This window comes from Bactrocera tryoni, chromosome 5 (assembly GCF_016617805.1).
Source record: "Bactrocera tryoni isolate S06 chromosome 5, CSIRO_BtryS06_freeze2, whole genome shotgun sequence".
Taxonomy (NCBI): domain Eukaryota; kingdom Metazoa; phylum Arthropoda; class Insecta; order Diptera; family Tephritidae; genus Bactrocera; species Bactrocera tryoni.
In genome coordinates this window covers 7,494,224-7,513,297 of record NC_052503.1, presented here as the reverse complement: position 1 = coordinate 7,513,297, position 19,074 = coordinate 7,494,224, and the positions used below count along the sequence as shown (strand labels likewise).

Sequence of the window (19,074 nt, the reverse complement as noted above, 5' to 3'; positions counted from 1 at the left end):
CGCATGAGAAGTATATGTATGTGTGATAACTTTTTAGTGTTTGTGTGAATGCGTGTGTATGTCAATTGGACAGTTCCGAATTTTCTTTCATCCTTCAAAAAGTCGTGTTGTACCTCCAATAGCCACGATGGCGGCGAATTTAGGAAGAATCTGTGGCTCCAAATTATTAGGAACTTCGGGAGTAGTTGGTTTCCAACAGGTACTTCAACTCTTTATGCAATTATTTTGAAATAAACGTGAAATTTGGTTAGGCAACGGTTCAAAGTGTGGGAGAAAACTCTCTAAAAAAGCTCTTGGTTAGCAAAAATTATGCATTTTCAGAATTTATGTAAAATTTTAAATTGTATTTTAAAATGTTTAAAACAAAATACATACTCTGTTGAGTACTGTAAAATTGTGAATTTCGTGTCACACAAAATATATGTTACATTTATAGGGGCTGGAAGGTTTTCTTGCGTTGCTTACATAACAAGGCAGAATAGAGGCTATTATAGAGTGTCATATAAAATAGTATTAGCTCATATGTTTCTGAGGAATTCCACAGGCAACAAAACTTGAACTGTGTTTTAGATTGTTGAACTATAGATTTAATTATTGATTTTTTTTTGTTATTTCCAGGCCAAACAGCTGTCTACCGCCAAGGCATGGACGAATGGACAAAAAAAGGTTTGTGTATTGCTGTTTTTGCAAGTGACAGATTATTACCAAACGAATACATTTTACAATCGGTGAAAATCGTTTTTAAAATATTACTCACAAAAAGTATTCACTCTGAATATATTTCATAATGAAGCAGCAAACATAACCTCAATGTGTAATACATTGCAACAGTTGAAAGCTAATATTTGCAAGTTCTATTACTAATAAACAATCTTTGATTTGCAATTGTTACTTACGTAATTCCCTATATGATAAGAACTTTTGTTTACGTGTAGCTCATCGCGTCGGTTGGTGCCGTCGCTGGAGGCTTAGGGGCTTTGCTGTTTGCTCTGGAAAGCTCAGTGGAAGCATCTGGCACAGAAGTACATCCACCAGCAATGCCATGGAGTCATAGGGGTATTATCTCCTCTCTGGACCATCAAAGGTGAGGAAGTAAAATTTTTATGTGCGCAAATTATCTATATTCCAATGTTTTCTTTGTAGTATCCGCCGTGGCTACGAAGTGTACAAGCAGGTTTGTTCTGCCTGTCACTCTATGCGCTATATTGCTTACCGCAACTTGGTAGGTGTTTCTCACACTGAGGCGGAAGCAAAGGCAGAAGCTGAAGAAATAATGGTAGATTACTAATATACAAATTATGAAATCTGAATTTAGATATTTCTTATTTTTTATAAATGTAGGTTAGAGACGGTCCCGATGATACCGGAAACTACTACACTCGTCCGGGTAAACTTTCTGATTATTTCCCCTCCCCTTACCCGAACGAAGAGGCTGCTCGTGCTGCCAATAACGGTGCTTATCCACCAGACTTGAGCTACATTGTATCAGCTCGCAAAGGAGGTGAAGATTACGTATTTTCGTTGCTTACCGGTTATTACGATGCTCCAGCTGGTGTAGTGTTGCGTGATGGACAGTACTTTAACCCGTACTTCCCTGGTGGTGCTATTTCCATGTCTCAAGTGCTATACAATGAGGTAGCTAAATCGCAAAACAAAACCGTTCTTCACATTTGTCATAAATTATTGTTACTTTCAAGGTTATTGAGTACTCAGATGGTACACCTCCAACTACGAGTCAATTAGCCAAGGACGTGGCCACCTTCCTTAAATGGACTTCTGAGCCAGAACACGACGATCGCAAGCAGCTTACAATTAAGGCATTTGGAATTCTTGCTTTCTTGGGCGTAATCGCATACTATATCAAGAGACACAAGTGGTCAACTTTGAAATCTAGAAAGATCGTTTTTACACCCAAGGATAAATAGATTGCTAAACACAATCCAAAAAAAATTAAGCATTAAAACTTCAGAAAAATTATGTAAACGAAATATGCCGAGCTAGCACCGCCAACAGCTGAAGAAAGCGCAAAACTTCACTGCAGGGAGAAATCATTGGCAGCAATCATAACTCCCAAAGAAACTTAGAAAATTGTTACAATTTAAACTAAAGATTACATTTAACGTAATTATTAAAGAATGAAAACCACAAATAAAATGCTAAATATACGAAAAATACTTGTTATCATTGAATAGAGAGTATCTAAAAATGCAATAGAACAAAAGTAGAGTTCCGTTTTGAGGATTATAGGCTGTTGAAAAGTACGTTCTATTTGCCTATTCATTAGAAGTCGTTGTTTTCGTGGTCATCAGCAATTAAATCTCTTCCCTCACAGTTTTCAATCGAATTTCAAACAATTAAACACAATTTTTGAAATTATTTTAGGTATTGTTTTTAATGCATTTATTTACGTTTTAAGTATTATTTTATTTATAGTAATTAAGGAAAATAATCAAGAAATTTACATTTTCTTTTAGAAGCTGAATGGAAATGTAATTTATTCTACATTCAATTTACGCTTCATTAAGTAGTCTTCAACTGAGTGTTATACTTCCCCCACGATTCAGAGTAAAATGGGCTAGAAGGAGACAAATAAGAATGAAATGAAATAAATTCTATCTAAATTTTGTAAGCAGAGAAAAAATTTAACGTATTTGAAAAAAAGTGTCTATAACGTGAAACGTCAAATTATAAGAAATCAATACTTAAGAGAACCCCTCAGTGCGAATCAATAGAACTTAAAATAAAAGCAAATTTATATGCAGCAGCTTTGCCGCACTATCGGAAAATTGCCGGCTCTTAGTGTTGCACCATGAATGGTACTTTACTGCTGGTGCTATTTGATTTCAATGTTAAAAAGCTTCATTTAGATGCACGCTGATTGGCGCGCTTGAATGTTAACATCGTTCGCTACTTTATTTCATTTCCTTACTTTGCATAATTTCTTTGCAGCACATTGAATATATTACGCTTTTCCTCTGTATCTATTGTTCAAGTTAATATTTCATTAATTAATAAATATTTAATGCGTTTATAATCTTAATTATGTTATGCAGTTGTTTTCCTCGGCCGTGTGTGTATTATAGGCGTGTGATACTAGTGTTTATGGTGTTAATGAATTCGTAAGTTGCTATGTTTCTTTGCATATTTCGTTACTACTATAGTTCTTTTCCCCTACTTTCTACTGCTCAACGTTTCGCCTTGTTATTCTTTTTGTTTTTGTTGTTTTTTTTTTGTTTTAGATATTTTAGATTTGTTTAAATTTCTTCCACTTATTATTATTACTATTTTCGTTACTTTATTTCTTTGATGGTTCCATTTTCGGTTCAACTTGTTTAATTAAATTTAAGAGAATGATAATAATAATAATAATAACATGTTCTCAGATGAGAAGACGTTCAAGTGGTGGCGACTTATACAACGGCGACGACGTTTACGTAGAACATTTATGACTTCGGTTTTCGGCAACTTTGATGACAGCAACTGCAGGGCGACAGCATCAGCAGCGGCAACGGCAGTAGCGGCAGCTGTTGCTGAATTGTCAGTGACGACAATTGAGGTGATCAACTAAAAAACGCTGCCTTCTGGTGGTTGCGCCAATTTAAGATTCTCTTTGCAAGTCATGATTCTACGTATTTCTTGGAGCATTGATTTTATAGTGTATTCCCGATTCCATCTGGCTAGCATGGGTACTAATCTATGGTCAACCTAAATTCCGAGCAAAACAAAAAACAGCAAAACATCAGTTACTCAAGCTTGTCTTATGAACATTCCTATATATAAACTTACCACACCGTTGCTCTGATTAATGCAGTTTATATTAATTCTTGTTAAAAACCGTATTGCGGGCGGTTCATCAGGATATCTATCGCCGCATTCAATTTTTAGGGAATACATTCTATTTTCATAGGGTGTCTGAGGAAACAAAAGGCGAAATTGCACACTAAATATTCAGACCAATTACACCAACTATTTTGTCTTACTCTAGGAGGGCCAATTATCATGCCGATCCAGTGTGTTAATGTCATGTCATCGTCATTTTCGAGGCCCCATGAAATCGTGCCATCTCCAACGCCTTTCTGGCCTTGATCCAACTCTTCCAGCAAGCGGAAATTTCGCGGAACCACTAAAAACAAAAATGTCCTTTTAACAAAGTTCTTCTGAAGGATATATCCCTAATAAAATCATGTTCAATTTTCTATTTTAAATTTATATTAATTAATAGTTTTCTATTATAAATTCAATAGTTTTCTAGGAAATGTTCTGCATATGGAAAGGAATACGCATATATAATTAACAGCATTTATTAATTATTGAACATTCTACTTTCAAAAACGCGTTGATCACGCAAATGTGAATGAGTCATTAATGAGGGATGTTGTAATGGGGGTTATTAAAAATCAACTGTCCGAGCAACACGTCAGGACGTTCAAAGTTACTATTTGTAAGAAAATAGTTCAGCTTTTTATATATTACTACAGTTATTACGATAGACGCTTAAAATATAAGATCAATAATTACGATTGAGTCACTTGTGCCCATAATTTGCGTTCATAAAGACATATTTACAAATAATTAACGCTTGGAGAGATTTTTATTGTATTATGCGCTTCGCACTTATAATGAATGACATTAAACTATAAAGGTGTTCCTCCAAATGTGAACCCTTCAGTTCCTAATCTAATTAAATAAGGCCCTAAATATGTAGAATGAGTATAGTGGTGGAATAATAACAGCAACAAAAGTACTATTGTATATCAACTTGAAATAGACTGGATAAACTAAGAGAATAAAAACTATGAAAAAGTAGTGAAAATGTTAAGTCATGGTGTTTAAAGGACTAATAAACATCTAAATCTTCCAGCTTAAATTTGTAAGAGCTTAAGTTATCTATGGTTCGTTGATATTTCACATTACATTAATTAATTTAATGGTATTACGATACTTGATTTTTAATCCATCATATATATTTCAGAGATGGGTAATTCTGCCTACTGCGAATCAAACGCTTGTTATCGTCTCAGTACATTCATTATATATAAATAGATGAAATAGGTGCTAACTTCCACCAAAAAATTGGCTAAAATTATTTTCTTTACTAATAGCAGCCGTGTAACTACTGCAAGTGCTTAACATTTTGTACTTCATATTGCTGTCAGCGAGTGGAGATGTGAAAAATCAAAAATCCAACAAAAAAAAAAACTTGCAAAGCTTCCGCAGTTCTCTATGGCACGTCACATGTTTTCGAAATGGTTCAATAAATTTCCATTTTGAACCAAAAACATTAATTTATTTTCAACACAGATCACTTTAAAATACTTCTAATGCACAATAATACGCGTTTTTTTAATTTTTCCACGAAAAATTTTCTTACCAACACCGGTGCTCGCCATTGTGGACTTTTGCTATTTTTGTTCCACCTTCTTCGCTCTGACTTTTTTGCTCGCCGTTAACTTTTTTCTTCTCGTCGTCGTCGAATATTTTCAACAATGTCGCGTAAGTGGCACCACTTTGCGAATATCTCTTACTCACTTTCTCTTGTGCCAAATAAAAGAATAAATTACGGGTGTGTAATATTTCTGTAGACAACTATTTCCTTCACACTCGAAGCACCTTCGCAAAATACTCAACAATAACAATTGTCCAATGTCAAAAAATGATGCCAATGAATCTTCCAAAGCAATTCTATTATTCCCTTTAATTCAATTATCACTGTAAATCTATAACTTTAACAAGATTCAGTGGTAAATCAGCAATGCGTGCAGTGTTTTTAAAACAAAAATGCTATTACAATGGATTTTCAACTCATAGAGTTGCCAATCCCAAGTTTATGCAATAAACTGAATGTCAGACAAGAATGGTGCCATTACCCATGACCAATTATTCAACAACACAGTGTTAATTCGATTAATTATACAATAGTGTTATATATATGTACTTCTTGTACTTATACGGTTGTAAATCTAATAAATCAAAATTTATACGTATTGTTTGCATTAATCTGCTCCCAACTCGATACTATACCAAATCTTTTATAAAACAAACTCAAGAAATTAAACCAAAATTGAATTGGGCTACACTGTAAAGGGATCTTTCACTGCTTTATCTTTACTTGCGGTGGCTTCTACTAGTCAGTTATTTCCGTTTTCCCTGCACATTAATCCAAACATTTGCAAACTGAAATTAAAATCGATTATACATATATAATGCTAAATCAGTTTTACTTAATTTAAATACTCTTTTGTGCGATTTTATGTGCTCTTTTATAAACTTACAGAGAGCATTTACTTTGTCTAGTTTAAATAATACATTTTCTGTTTTTGCGAAAGTACAAAAGTAGTTTCGAACATCTTAAAAAAAACTTTTGTATAATGAAAAATTTCAATACAAAAAAAAGTAGAATGAATTAATAGATAATAAATGTAAAAATTGTGTTAGCTTCGGAATTATCTCAACATCAATGAGAGAAACAAAATTACTTTACAGAAGATGTTGCTAAGAGCATTTACGCTACGTACATATGTATTAGCTTTGAAACCATAGTAAACAAGTTTCCACCGGATACCAGTTTAAAAGTTTGTCTAATAAACAATTGCTTTAGCAATGGAAAATTTGTGGTATCCTCTCACACAGTCTAATAGCAATTTTGTTTTTGTATCGTGTTTAAAAATTTGATCGAAGCAATTCTCCATTTTTATGCTCCAATAAATTTCGAAAATTTCCCCAATATTTTTAGTATATATTTTGAGCTAAATAAATCTGACCCAAATTGAAGTTTACAAGCATATAATCAGTGATTTTTCGTAACTATAAGATACTTATATTTTATATAGATACAATTGGCGATACACATACAACATAACCACTATGGCTCATCATACAGTTATAACATTGGAGAAGCCTTTGCAGCATTTGGCATTATCTGACTGGAATGGTCGTGTGAATCAATTAAGGAATGTAGCCGATGCAAGGCGAAGCGACGCTTTCAACATCCGACACAGTTCACGAACTCTGCGCAATGAGACACGCATCGAAGGCGATTGGACGAATTACGAAACTAATGAGGCATTGGCAGATCGGTAGGCGGATGCAAAGATATTGCATATTATGCACAAAATATACCGTTTCATTTATCAGCATTGCAGAACTGGCGAGGTGGCGCGAAACTATCGCCAGAACATTCGAAAGAATTGTGCGGGAAATGAAAATGCTCGAGGAGGAGAAGGCTTCTACCGAACGGGAACTTGAAGCTATGCAAACCCCTATTAGCGTTATTGCTGAATGTTTGACCATGCGCGATTGTCGTTTGGGGTCTGAGTTGACCTATGACGATGCTGATACGGAAATTAAAAACGAATTAGCTGTTATTGAGAATAATCAACGCCTTCTTGCCGATCAATGTCAAAGAGCTTGGGAGAAACTTGGCCGCTTAGAAGAGGTAAAATTCAAACTGGGGTTGGAAGTCGGAAACAAAGCGGAGGCTGAGGAATTGGACGTAGCACAGCTTGATTTAAATAAATTTGCAGCCAATATTACTTACAAACCTGACCCAACACGTAATCCAAAAAAGTAAGACCTCAATTGTTGTGAGATTTATGAAATTATTAATCCTGTTTTTTTGTTGTGTTTTCTAGTTGTTGCACCTATCAAGGTTGGTTGGAGCACACTAAGAATATGAAACAAATGGCTGAGAACGAATTGGCTGACACCTACGCTATACGAGAAGCATTGTTCGTGTGCCGTGAAAAGGCTCGCAACATGTTGATAACACAACAGGAACGCGCTGAGCATGCCATACGCAAGCGTATTTTCGAGACACAAAGAGCACGCAATGAACTTCAGTGGCAACAAATGAAAGTAAGTCCTTCTATTTACTATAAAAATATTATTACATACATATGTACATCAAAACTGGTCAAACAATCTGGGGTTCATGAAATTTCTGATTCATTTTCAGATGAAAGAAGAAATGGAGAAAGCGGTTTGTGAAATAAAAACTTTGGAGCAAGCGCTAAGAGATAAAACCGATGGATTGAAATTAGCGGAAACACGTTTGGAGAATAGAGCGCAACGTTCTGGTATGGAACTGTGCTTGGATGAGGCTCATGACCAGCTTTGTTTGGAGGTTCAGAAACTGCAGGCTATACGACGTCGTTTAATGGACAAAATTGATGAATCTAAAGCAAATTACAATTTATTGGAAGAACATGCACAAAAAATTGATGTTGATTTAGAGAACAAAGAGCACTCCTTAATGACAGACATTCGTGCCTTAGATCTACGCAAACGTCTAAAGGGTGGCGAATTTGGCCAAAAACAAACAACACCAACTACGCAGACTGATCGTAATATTGTTCTAACACAAATGGAACATGAGATACCAAAAAATTAATTAATTATTTCTTATATATGAGCGTATGCGATTTGATAATTTTGTCATATTTCCTTATATTGTTATATTGATGTTTTCGAATTTATAAATAAACTAGATATGAATACCTAAAAATCAATTATGTCACTCGGGTTTACAATTTGGAATTAAACGTACTATCTTATATAATACACAAACACGAAATTTAGACATTTACATTAAAATCCGTTTCAATTTTACTTAATGTTGGTTTGTGCTGTAATGTCCATCTTATGCTACTTTTTCCATTAATAACAGGATGACCTTGCTCCAATAATTGTACACCTTGTCGAACGAACATATCCCATTTAATGAAGTTTCCTGGCTCAACTGGTTCTACAGGGCCCGTACTCACAATCGATTTAGAACCCGAACCTCCATCGATATTCCATTCCACCCAAAGCGCGATCCCGTTGCATGTTCCATCACTACAAATGAAATTATATTTTTTAGACATCTCGTAGTCTGTCGGGGTAAGAAGTCATACCTTTCAGTTTGGATGTCACCATTATTGGACTGCTCCCTCTTGAAATTGTGGAAGTCTACATGCAAAAGCTCTTGAGGTTTTGCCAACGCTTTGCAGGGATATTCCCAAAGGGGTTGTGCTTCAATTTTGTGATCAGGCAGCTTTGCCCTTGCATTCTGTAATTTGAGTTATATCAAATATGTATGTACTTAACGATATTTCGTAATTGCAAATTTCAAGTTTTACCTTAATCATTCGATCAAAAAGCTTCAAATCAAACCCTTCGCATTGCTGCACTGGTGTTCTGATTTTGTGGAGGTCGGTGAATTGCACTGGAACAGCGAATATTTTGGCGGATTTGGGTGCTATTTTTACTGATGGCGGTAATTTCTCAATGATGTTTTGCAAAAGATGGCCGAATTGAAAGTTATCCCAAGGAAGTATAGCACTAAAAAAGTATGGCTCTCCAAAAACATGGGTTAACTGTGATAACTTCGAATCTGGTAGGCTATTTATGTTTGCGATAAATTCCACATTTTTTACATCATTATTTTTCACTACAGACTCCATGAAGCGTTTAGAAAAATAGTGATTTTCAGAGATTACAACTGACGTTACACCCATCTTTGCAGCAGCCACACCCAAAATACATCCATCGCCAAGACACAGCACTTGCGAGTCTTTCGTTAAATTATTCTCCAAGTAGTTTAGAAACTTTTTATTACGCACCGACTGATTCATTTGACCAATTCGTGAGCGAGGATAGGCGAGGTGAAGATTGCACGTACAGGCATGTCGTGAAACAGATGTATCCGACTTTAGCGTGTTATGCACGTCAAACCAAAGCGAATATTCATCGTGGTTACAACTTAATACAAATTTTTCTCCAGTTCTGGAAATATGCTGTGGTTTTGGTATGTAATATATGGCTTGCATCCAATGATCACGCCAAGGTATTATATCATTTCTGCTTTTGTAGTCCGGATGGGCCCAATATGGAGCACAGCTCAACACTAAATTATCCCCGGAGTACATACTAATATCCCACCAATAGAATATTAGATCAGTTGAGCCTGGTTGTAAAGCAATCATTTCAAGCAATTGTTGTCGTTGTACCGGCACTGGTGTTTTAGACTTTCTATTGAAATCAAATTCAAAAATTTCCGCTGGTTTTGTTAGAGGAACAAACTTTTCCAAGCTTAGTTGTGAAAGTTGCATATCATGTACTGCAGCATCACCTTTGCATTGCAATACATCCTTAGGCGGCTGTAGTAGAATATTCCCATCTAAATCAGCAACTATTTTCATGGTGTTCCATTGTGAGGCTAATGGTGATTGTACAACTTGGGCATAACATGTCGCTTTTGATGGTATGCATACGACGTCGTCTGTTAGGAGTTCATCATGCGCGTGGTTGTATATACTAATAGCACCTTCACCTATCAACTCGGTGTCTAATAACTCGGCCACCAATAGATTAGCTCTTTGCGGCATATCAACACCGATACGCATTTCTGTTGAACGTTTCTTTACCAAACGCACTTTATCTCCAAATCCATTTACCGTGAATATGCGCTCAGCGCAATTCGCCATAGGCATAAATGCCTCGCATGCGGTTACTGTGTCAGCTCCGGCAGTGAGTGCCATCATTGACAATATTCCCGTACCTGTTCCAATATCCAACACGTGGGCTTCACGGCCGTCAGCATGCATGCGAGCAATAGCCATTCGCAGTGCTTTGAAGTACTTTTGATTGCGCTCCTTGTCATGCAACATGTCTCCAAATCCAGTGCATGTTAGCTCCAAATCATAATCGTAATCATCGTTATGCACAGCCCATTCGTTCTGCGCTGTCAAAGGATTAAAAACTTGCGTGAAAACAGCCATATGATTATATTTTATACGGAATGTTTTGTATATGTTTTGAAACAACTTTACTCGCATGGAACTTTTGTTTGTGCTGTCAACTAACCAACCAAAATCGTGTGTTGACAACAGCTGCTTGGCATAACAGAGTTCAGTGATGCCAAGTTTCGTCATAAGTTTCAAACAAATGTATACATACAAATATACAGAGATTTCATTATTTTATTTATAAAAACAATTATTTAAGGCTTATTATATTTATTCTTTACCAATAGGCGTTTAATCGTTTTATAACTTCCTTAATAATGTCAATATGGTTTGCGTGTAATTTTATGGTGCTATCAATATCCAACCATTTAACGTTTGCGGCGTCATCTCCTGCCGAGAGAGCCAATTTTCCCACCTGAGCTCCACTGTCGTCATGAAAATTATAGGCAACTGTCTCCATCCATGCATTGTCTGTATTACGAAAATCATCTACATATCCTTTATATATTTCATTTCCTTTCGCGAAGAACTCTTCAATCACTTTTTGATTTTCTGAAGTTGACCATACAAAAGTATTTAATATGGTTTAACAGAACGGATTTCAGCGAAACTATTGAGATTTTACTTACCGAAACTATCTAGAGCCTCTTCCATGAATTCACGCTTAAGAGTTGCGGTAATCTTCTCACCAGGATCAACCATTCCTCCGGGTATGGCCCACATATTATTATCATGGCGCTGTATTGCGACCATTTGTAAAATTTTTCTGTAAAGATGTAAAATTTGCTATTTGTTAAAATGCAATTATTTCTAAGGATATTTGCATTACTTTTGTGTATCACTGTTTATAGATACGTCGCCATTAGCGTTGCGTTTCCATCGTGTGACTACTGGATCGGCTGCGTGATTTGGTCCCCAACGCCCTAGTAATCCTCGACCACTCAACCCGGTACGTCCAATAGGATTTATGGGAAGCCCATTTTCAATTTTGTAAATTCCGTTGAATGATACACGATTTACAGCGCCATCTAGCTGATTCCATTTAGGTTGAAAATCGGCAAAATCGATGTCCGGATCGGCCCAAGGTTGTCCATTTATGTGCCGCGCAGTATAAATTGGAGGCGAATAGTTTACATACTCAGCTGACCAGAAGACAAAATCATCTGGAACAGGAAAACGTTGCAGAGTACTTTTTGGGTAAATATTATTACGGCAAGTAATGTGTTTAAATGTCCCTGCCTTTAAAATAGATGCCGACATTATACGTAAAAATATAACTTGAAGCAGATAAAGCAAATGTGCCTTTTGCGTTCTCTGGGCAAAAAATTGAAGAAACAGACGATGAAAACAAACATTGCAAAACGGGCTATACTAAACGAACAGTACTCACAGATGCACCGGAAAAGTTAAGGAAACCAGTGCTGCCAAGTTGGAAACAGTTTATTTAGAATGCGACGGTTATTTGCAAATGTGATAAATGCAGAAAACACAAAAGCACAGAAAAGTAACAAAATACATTATTATGTGCCGCACCATATTATTTTCAGAACATTTAAGTACCTACATATATACATACGTATGTGGGGGTTGTTTGCGCAAATACTCGTAGGTGCCTTATACTTCCGGTAAATTAAGGAACAATTGAGATGAGCTCCAACATGTATGAACGCTTGTAATTTGTGCGCTCAATTCTTATTGTATTTCCAAGTTATTCAACTTGGGCCTGACTGAAGTTGTCATAAAAAATACCTTTGTTATTTCGATTAAATCTCCGCCGATCAGAGTGCGAGGAAATGTGTTTGTGTACACTTCTTATTGTGCATGTATGTATGTATGTATGTGTGTTCAAAACGATGTTGTCGCAACTTGTAATAATTGGCTCCAAACAAATTTTAAGAAAGTGACTAGCGTCTCGCATTTCATTTATTTTGCAGTGAGAGTCGCCGAGTAAGGAGCTCTGGAAATAACAGATTTTACTATTTATTACTAAGTACTTTGTGTATTATTTGCCTTGGGAGTTATATGTTAAAAATCAAAGTGAGTAATGTTCTGCTAATGTTGCTGTGCATCTTCTTTCTACTCGCCGTACAAGCGGCAAAAAACGGACCACGCCGTAATGTTGTGCTTATCATTTTTGATGACTTGCGCCCTGCACTGGGCGGATATGGTGATCATTTGGCGCAAACCCCTCATTTAGACGCATTCATCAAAGAGAGTCACTACTTCACACGTGCTTATAGCCAGGTATGGAAGTTGTTAGCTGCATGAATTACTTTAAATGAAATAAGCTGAAATAATTGTAGAGGATTTAAAAACCATGTGATTTTCAGCAATCGCTGTGTGCTCCTAGTCGCAACTCTATGCTTACTGGCCGTCGTCCGGATACGCTGCATCTCTACGACTTTTACAATTACTGGCGCGATTTTACCGGCAACTTTTCGACGCTGCCACAGTATTTTAAAGCGCACAATTACTACACGTATGGTATTGGAAAAGTTTTCCATCCAGGCATTTCATCAAACAATACGGACGATTATCCCTACAGTTGGTCGCTGCCAGTGTTTCGGCCACAGAGTGAGAAGTACATGAATTCACCAGTGTGCCCGGATGCTGGCGGAGTATTGCGGAAAAATCTAATCTGCCCAGTTCATCTGCAAACTCAACCGCTAAAGACACTGCCTGATATTGAGTCTATTGCTGAAGCTATACGCTTCGTCGGTGCTTATAAGCGTCGTAGGCCATTCTTCCTAGCAGTTGGCTTTCACAAACCGCACATTAATTTCCGCTTTCCGCAACAGTTCATCGATCAATTTCGCCTCGAAGACTTCAATAATTATACGACAGATACCAATAAGCCAGAGGATATGCCGAATGTCGCTTGGAATCCATATATAGATGTGCGTTCTCGAGATGATTTCAAACATCAAAACATTTCCTTCCCTTATGGTCCGATTTCGGCGAGACATCGCTCGCAGATACGTCAGGCTTACTATGCCTCTGTTGCCTATGTGGACGACCTATTTGGGAAATTCATTGTGCATCTAAATAAAAGCAACACCGTCGTGCTAGTGACAAGTGATCATGGCTGGTCTTTGGGTGAACATGCAGAATGGGCCAAGTACAGTAATTTCGAAGTGGCTTTACGCGTGCCACTCATTATCCGCAGTCCGGAGTTCCCGACAAATGCTTCACAGAATATTCAGACTATCGCTGAACTTATAGACATTTTTCCGACATTGGTGGACTTAGCGCATTTGCCGTCATTGCCATCGTGTGAGAAATCAGCACCTTCCAGCCAGAACTTAATTTGTGGCGAAGGCAAAAGTTTATACCCAGTGCTGCAGGGAGTCGGTACGAACGAAGAGTACGTGGCTTTAAGCCAATATCCACGTCCAGGCATAGAACCCACAAAACATCCCAACAGCGACAAGCCGAAGCTTTCAAACATCAAGGTGATGGGATATTCGATACGAACTCACGTGTTTCGCTACACGCTTTGGGTGCGTTTCAACGCACATGACTTCAGCAAAGGTAAGTATCATATTGTATATTACGAACCGCCAGGAGTGGAACTTTTATTTACTTTGAGGAGAAGAATACTTATCGCAATATTTTTTGTATTTTTTCTGTTCTCAGATTGGAATGAAATATTTGGTGAGGAATTGTATGATCATCGTTTGGATGAAGGCGAAGACGTCAATTTGGCTAAAATGCCAGAGTACAATGAAACCCGCACGCTTCTCAGGCAACAATTAATAACAGCTTTTTCAAAATAACTTTGACATAAAGAATTTTAAGGGCGATCACCAATCGCCCAGAAAAAGTATGATATACATAGATAAGCATTTAACCAAAGTATCCATTGTTTTATATTCCAGGGTTGTTTTTTGATATGTTTCTCAATTAGACGCACTCTGTGCAACTTTAGCGTAGGTCGTGCTATCATGTTCTAACATTTGATGAAATTCAGAAAACATAGAAACGACAACGAGTTATTACTCGCACCTCAGTTCACCCAAAATAACCATGCCTCTAATTCCTTCAAACCTTAGGTGCGATACCGTTATAAATGTGACTAGTCTGTTGTTGTTGTTATAGCCGTAGAGTTCTGCCGAGTCGACAGTCCTTGGCCGGATAAAAGTCCGGGTCCGTTCCGGTTACGTAGACCCGACTGTCGTGGGAAAGGTTTGACTAGTCCGTAACAGCCGCCGGTATTTTGCCGTTAATTTTTTTAGTTTGTATGTATTATAGATGCATTGGTGGAACTTTTCAGTCAGGTCAGCTCTCAGGTCCAGGGTTTACAAAAATATCGACTAAGTATACATAGCTAAAATTTTTGCGGCCTACCAAAGATGCTGATCACCAAAGACTCGTGGCAGCGCTTAGCTTAAACTCCTACGCCCCCATCTGATGAAATATTATTTATGGTCCGAAGAAGACTCATTACGACGCCTGTTTCTTAAATTATAATTCATAATTTATCTTGACCATACAAAAAATTGCTGGAAACTTGTGTGTGTGAAATCGCATAACTTGTTGTAGAATGCAAATTCTACATACATATGTATGTATGTATGCATAAATGTATTTTTTCTGTGAAATTTACAGTCACTATTATATGAAATTAACCTCTGTGTTGACCCTCAATTTGGGTGGGGGTGAGTAACTTAATCAGGCAAGAAGGCCGCATTAAGAAGCAACAACAACACCCGAAACACATTCACCCGCACACAAATGCTCCCACTCAGGCTCATATACACACACACACATGCTCATATGTAAACACATATAGTAATTCCCATCAGCGCAACTGTTAACAGTGTCACTGTCAGTGTCAACGGCGGTGCAACTTTCGTCGGATCGCCTCAAGACAGTTATGAATAACAAACGCGCAGTTCAAAGGCGGGCGACGCCTGCTGTAATTGCCAATATGGACGGCATTTAATACAATCACTTGCCACGTACATTTGCAGCACATACTTATTCACACCAGCACTCACACACACACACAGGCACACACTTGAATGAAAGCGTGTTCCAAGTGAGAGTAGGACTCCATGGAAATGCGTCATTTAGTGGCACCGATCTTGACATAGCGGGAATTTCACACAACGCCCACCGATGTCAATTCGATTAATTAATTAAACAACGACTTTTGACACCCCGTCTATGTGCCGTTATTTGTCAACACAATGTGTGCGACGGCTAGCAGGGGATTTTCGTATTTTTTTTTACAATAATATTGGCTGCCATACAGACGAAGATAAAATTACAGCCCAGCGGGAAAGAATTGGCGGACATAAATATGCACAATAACAGGCGAATAAAAGCCATGAATCATGGTAGTCTACAACAACAATGCCACATACACACCTTTTAAACAGTCGTCAATGGAATTCTATCACGGTTCCTCAATATTGTCAAAAAATATTTCGATCGTAACAGCAGAGGAATGTTTAGAACGCTTACGAGGGGTAAAATATTAAGAAGACCTCCTTCACACTCAAATAAAAATCGATTCAAAGAATGTTATAAACCGCTCTCAAAGCCAAAACTAGCGTCACATCACACGCACACGCACTCGCATAAGAACGATCACTTCACCAGCGCGAGAGCTGCAAAAAGAAGACGTCGCAAGTTTTCGAAGTGGCCAAGGTAGAAAAAACGGTAAGCATGAAGCGAGACTGAATGAGAGTATTTATGAACGTACATACATATGTACATATGTATGTACATATTTGAGTTTGTTTGGACGTGTGGAGTGACGAAGAGCAGCATGGTTAAGAAGAAGAAGAAGAAGTGGAAACGTTTAATGACCTTAAAGGACGAATGAAGCAGAAACAAAAGTTGAAATTCAAACTCGAACAACAAGCAACGCAAGAGGAAGAAACAAACAACGGCATAAAACGAGCAAAGCGTTCACTACACGCATGCAAAACAAGGCACAAAGCACGACAACTACAACAGCAATGCTGGCAATATCGATAAGCAGTAGCAGGCACTGCAATAAAAGCTGAGATTTCTCTGAAATGGGTAGAAGAACGAAAAGCAAAAGTAAGAATATACCAAAGTCTGTTTGCATGTGTGTGTGTTTGTGTGTGTGTGTATGATTATGACAGTAAACAGAAGAGAAGCAGCGCCAAAGCAGAAACGGTGAAATATTAAAGCAGTAATTTGTTGTTTCACATTAAGGGTGATCCAGCTTCATTAAAGTAAGCAGTCACATTTGGAAAACTTGATGTCCAACATATTTAGAGTGTGCATGTACCGAGCCTTCAGTGGAAGAATAAGATTTCAGGAAATCTGAGCTGCTGTAACTGTCAGTCAGTCAGTCTTGCACTTTGTGTAAATAAAGTACTGTCAAAATGACTGAACAAACCACTACCGACCTCTAAGTCGTGTTTGCTGTGTTTTGAGGAAGTTCGACTTAAATGATGTTTGATCCGTGGGGACGTGGAAGGATATACGAACGCATCCCAACCGATCAAGAAACGTTAGGGCAAATATCGGTAAATGTAAAGCCTTTTTTTCTTTGGCTGCAGACATGAATTCACTATTCAATTTATGTGTATGCGGACGTTCCAACTTATTATAAGCCGATATTCATGATGAAGCCGCTAATGAACATTAAGTAATCCCTTCATCATCTTTTGGCTGATTGTCACGATCGTCATCACGGTCATATTTTTGCTGCGAGCACTCTGGCTTGACGTTGTTGTCGTCGTTGATGAGGTTTTACGGCGAGTATTTATTGTTCCTCGGCGTGTGTTGGTACACACCTATGTGGCTCCCACTTTACCGGCTACATCTCCACTTCAAACTTTTGTAGGTGTTGGTGTATTGTATACAGGTATAAGTGTTTGTATCTTTATCTTGTAAATGTACTTATATAGGTGTGTGTATGTGCGGCATTTTGGATTCATTCCATGCAGTTCGGGTATGTAGCTACGCGCTTTGGCGTATTTGCTGCGCGGCATGCCCGACTACTGTGCTACGCAAAGTATTGCCGGAGCACGCGTCCGTCCACGTTGTTGTTGTTGTTGGTATGAGCGCACATAAAAGACCTAAAGACCCACAAGATAAGTAAAAGAAACTCCAAAATAAGCAAGTACGCTTCGGGCAATCAGTTCAGTAGAAATGAAAGCAACAACAACTGCAAAAGTGAACAGCAAACACCAAAAACAACATGCAACAAATTCACATTGTTTTTCTCCTTTTTATTTATAATTATAATAAAGTTTTGAATCTTTCCACTTTTTTACTTTATTCAGCAGTTCCACTTATTCTCTTTTTTTATCTTGTGACATTGTTTTTGCATTTTCTCGCTAATGATTGTTTTGTGCCTTAGGAGACACATAGCTATGTACATATGTATGTATGTATGTAAGTAGGTATATAAGCTTTTTCGAAATATTTGAAAAAGAGAAATTCGACCAAACATTAAGTTCTTCTTCTTCTTATTTATTGGCGTAGACACCGCTTACGCGGTTATAGCCGAGTTGGTAATAGCGCGCCAGTCGTTTTTCCTTTTCATTATTTGTCGCCAATCGGAGATTTAAAGTCTAGCCACGTCCTTCTCCAAATGGTCTTTCCAACGCAGTGGAGGTTTTCCTCTTCCTCTGCTTACCCCGGCGGGTACTGCGTCGAACACTCCAAAGTTGGAGTGTTTTCGTCCATTCGGACAACATGTCCTAGCCAGCGTAGCCGCTGTCTCTTGATTCGGTGAACTTTATCAATGTCGTCGCATCTCTCGTACATCTGACCGTTCCATCGACTGCGATATTGGCCGTTGCCAATACAAAGTAAAGTACTATAAATCTTCCGCAGAGCCTTTCTCTCGAAAACTTGTAACGTCGACTTATCAGATGTTGTCATCGTACTTGCCTCTGCGCCAGCAGAACGGGATTGATAAGTGACTTGTAGAATTTGGTCTTTGTTCGTTGAGAGGGAACTTTACTTCTCAATTCCTTACTCAGTCCGAAGTAGTACCTCTTGGCATGAGTTATTCTGCGTTGGATTTCGATGCTGACGTTGGTTATTTATTCAAAAAGTTTGTAACTTGAACGTAACCTATTGCGTCTCGGATGTGTTCTCATAGATATACAACTTTCAACATTTCGTATTCCATTTTTATTACGTCTTAAATAAATACGATACGATCATATGTTATCTATGTAGCTAGAGGGAATCTCGAATCGAGAGATAAATCTTGAAGCATTTTGTCCAAGAGTGTGGACAAAAAATCCCAATGACCTTTTCTCCCATAGGCGATGTTGTCGGAACGATTTTGTTGCAGTTCTGGAACTGAACATGACCTTGGACGATTTTAGTTTAAATAAAAACTTCA

General features: G+C 37.7%; 6 protein-coding genes across 8 annotated transcripts; 3 read left to right on the top strand and 3 right to left on the bottom strand.

The window, feature by feature from the left end:
* The first annotated feature begins 39 nt into the window (after nucleotides 1-39).
* LOC120778269 (cytochrome c1, heme protein, mitochondrial) lies at nucleotides 40-2,172 on the top strand. Its single transcript, XM_040110048.1, has 6 exons — nucleotides 40-199; nucleotides 619-666; nucleotides 936-1,084; nucleotides 1,144-1,276; nucleotides 1,342-1,635; nucleotides 1,698-2,172. Exons 1-6 carry the CDS (start codon nucleotides 59-61, stop codon nucleotides 1,923-1,925), a joined length of 993 nt encoding a protein of 330 aa, XP_039965982.1. The 5' UTR covers nucleotides 40-58; the 3' UTR covers nucleotides 1,926-2,172.
* Nucleotides 2,173-2,862: 690 nt separating this feature from the next.
* On the bottom strand, nucleotides 2,863-5,774 carry LOC120777876 (ubiquitin-conjugating enzyme E2 variant 2). Its single transcript, XM_040109435.1, has 4 exons — nucleotides 5,372-5,774; nucleotides 3,981-4,123; nucleotides 3,787-3,912; nucleotides 2,863-3,705 (listed from the first exon to the last, which is right to left on the bottom strand). Exons 1-4 carry the CDS (start codon nucleotides 5,388-5,390, stop codon nucleotides 3,565-3,567), a joined length of 429 nt encoding a protein of 142 aa, XP_039965369.1. The 5' UTR covers nucleotides 5,391-5,774; the 3' UTR covers nucleotides 2,863-3,564.
* Nucleotides 5,775-6,755: 981 nt separating this feature from the next.
* LOC120776731 (tektin-2) lies at nucleotides 6,756-8,481 on the top strand. The gene is made up of 4 exons (XM_040107658.1): nucleotides 6,756-7,076; nucleotides 7,135-7,566; nucleotides 7,632-7,854; nucleotides 7,955-8,481. Exons 1-4 carry the CDS (start codon nucleotides 6,865-6,867, stop codon nucleotides 8,387-8,389), a joined length of 1,302 nt encoding a protein of 433 aa, XP_039963592.1. The 5' UTR covers nucleotides 6,756-6,864; the 3' UTR covers nucleotides 8,390-8,481.
* On the bottom strand, nucleotides 8,405-10,936 carry LOC120776729 (protein arginine N-methyltransferase 7). Its single transcript, XM_040107654.1, has 3 exons — nucleotides 9,120-10,936; nucleotides 8,895-9,049; nucleotides 8,405-8,835 (listed from the first exon to the last, which is right to left on the bottom strand). The coding sequence occupies exons 1-3, from the start codon at nucleotides 10,911-10,913 to the stop codon at nucleotides 8,574-8,576; spliced, it is 2,211 nt and encodes a 736-aa protein (XP_039963588.1). The 5' UTR covers nucleotides 10,914-10,936; the 3' UTR covers nucleotides 8,405-8,573.
* Nucleotides 10,937-10,980: 44 nt separating this feature from the next.
* On the bottom strand, nucleotides 10,981-12,062 carry LOC120776732 (ADP-ribose pyrophosphatase, mitochondrial). The gene is made up of 3 exons (XM_040107659.1): nucleotides 11,557-12,062; nucleotides 11,357-11,493; nucleotides 10,981-11,279 (listed from the first exon to the last, which is right to left on the bottom strand). The coding sequence occupies exons 1-3, from the start codon at nucleotides 11,985-11,987 to the stop codon at nucleotides 11,005-11,007; spliced, it is 843 nt and encodes a 280-aa protein (XP_039963593.1). The 5' UTR covers nucleotides 11,988-12,062; the 3' UTR covers nucleotides 10,981-11,004.
* A 214-nt stretch (nucleotides 12,063-12,276) lies between these two features.
* LOC120776730 (iduronate 2-sulfatase) lies at nucleotides 12,277-14,622 on the top strand. 3 transcript variants are annotated; one of them, XM_040107656.1, is made up of 5 exons: nucleotides 12,277-12,558; nucleotides 12,662-12,971; nucleotides 13,058-14,258; nucleotides 14,364-14,550; nucleotides 14,606-14,622. In XM_040107656.1, exons 1-4 carry the CDS (start codon nucleotides 12,521-12,523, stop codon nucleotides 14,501-14,503), a joined length of 1,689 nt encoding a protein of 562 aa, XP_039963590.1. In that variant the 5' UTR covers nucleotides 12,277-12,520; the 3' UTR covers nucleotides 14,504-14,550; nucleotides 14,606-14,622. The 3 variants fall into 3 exon arrangements, with proteins under 3 accessions (XP_039963590.1, XP_039963591.1, XP_039963589.1); XM_040107657.1 differs by lacking the exon at nucleotides 14,606-14,622 and having other exon boundaries at nucleotides 12,278-12,550; nucleotides 14,364-14,582; XM_040107655.1 differs by lacking the exon at nucleotides 14,606-14,622 and having other exon boundaries at nucleotides 12,278-12,558; nucleotides 14,364-14,582.
* The last annotated feature ends 4,452 nt before the right edge of the window (nucleotides 14,623-19,074 follow it).

Bases quoted from the DNA above. Each gene is read 5' to 3' on its own strand.
- LOC120778269 (XM_040110048.1), top strand. From the start codon at position 59: ATGTCAATTGGACAGTTCCGAATTTTCTTTCATCCTTCAAAAAGTCGT. The intron at 667-935 runs GTTTGTGTATTG...GTTTACGTGTAG, and splicing joins GGACGAATGGACAAAAAAAG to CTCATCGCGTCGGTTGGTGC. The intron at 1,277-1,341 runs GTAGATTACTAA...TTATAAATGTAG, and splicing joins CAGAAGCTGAAGAAATAATG to GTTAGAGACGGTCCCGATGA.
- LOC120777876 (XM_040109435.1), bottom strand. The intron at 3,913-3,980 runs GTAAGACAAAAT...TTGTTTCCTCAG, and splicing joins TGATAATTGGCCCTCCTAGA to ACACCCTATGAAAATAGAAT. The intron at 3,706-3,786 runs GTAAGTTTATAT...CTCGGAATTTAG, and splicing joins TTAATCAGAGCAACGGTGTG to GTTGACCATAGATTAGTACC.
- LOC120776731 (XM_040107658.1), top strand. From the start codon at position 6,865: ATGGCTCATCATACAGTTATAACATTGGAGAAGCCTTTGCAGCATTTG. The intron at 7,077-7,134 runs GTAGGCGGATGC...TTCATTTATCAG, and splicing joins AATGAGGCATTGGCAGATCG to CATTGCAGAACTGGCGAGGT. The intron at 7,567-7,631 runs GTAAGACCTCAA...TGTGTTTTCTAG, and splicing joins CCAACACGTAATCCAAAAAA to TTGTTGCACCTATCAAGGTT.
- LOC120776729 (XM_040107654.1), bottom strand. From the start codon at position 10,913: ATGACGAAACTTGGCATCACTGAACTCTGTTATGCCAAGCAGCTGTTG. The intron at 9,050-9,119 runs GTAAAACTTGAA...CTCAAATTACAG, and splicing joins TTTTTGATCGAATGATTAAG to AATGCAAGGGCAAAGCTGCC. The intron at 8,836-8,894 runs GTATGACTTCTT...TTTCATTTGTAG, and splicing joins GGTGACATCCAAACTGAAAG to TGATGGAACATGCAACGGGA.
- LOC120776732 (XM_040107659.1), bottom strand. From the start codon at position 11,987: ATGTCGGCATCTATTTTAAAGGCAGGGACATTTAAACACATTACTTGC. The intron at 11,494-11,556 runs GTAATGCAAATA...ACATCTTTACAG, and splicing joins ATAAACAGTGATACACAAAA to AAAAATTTTACAAATGGTCG. The intron at 11,280-11,356 runs GTAAGTAAAATC...GGTCAACTTCAG, and splicing joins AGAGGCTCTAGATAGTTTCG to AAAATCAAAAAGTGATTGAA.
- LOC120776730 (XM_040107656.1), top strand. From the start codon at position 12,521: ATGTGTTTGTGTACACTTCTTATTGTGCATGTATGTAT. The intron at 12,559-12,661 runs GTATGTATGTGT...TTTATTTTGCAG, and splicing joins CTTATTGTGCATGTATGTAT to TGAGAGTCGCCGAGTAAGGA. The intron at 14,259-14,363 runs GTAAGTATCATA...TTCTGTTCTCAG, and splicing joins CGCACATGACTTCAGCAAAG to ATTGGAATGAAATATTTGGT.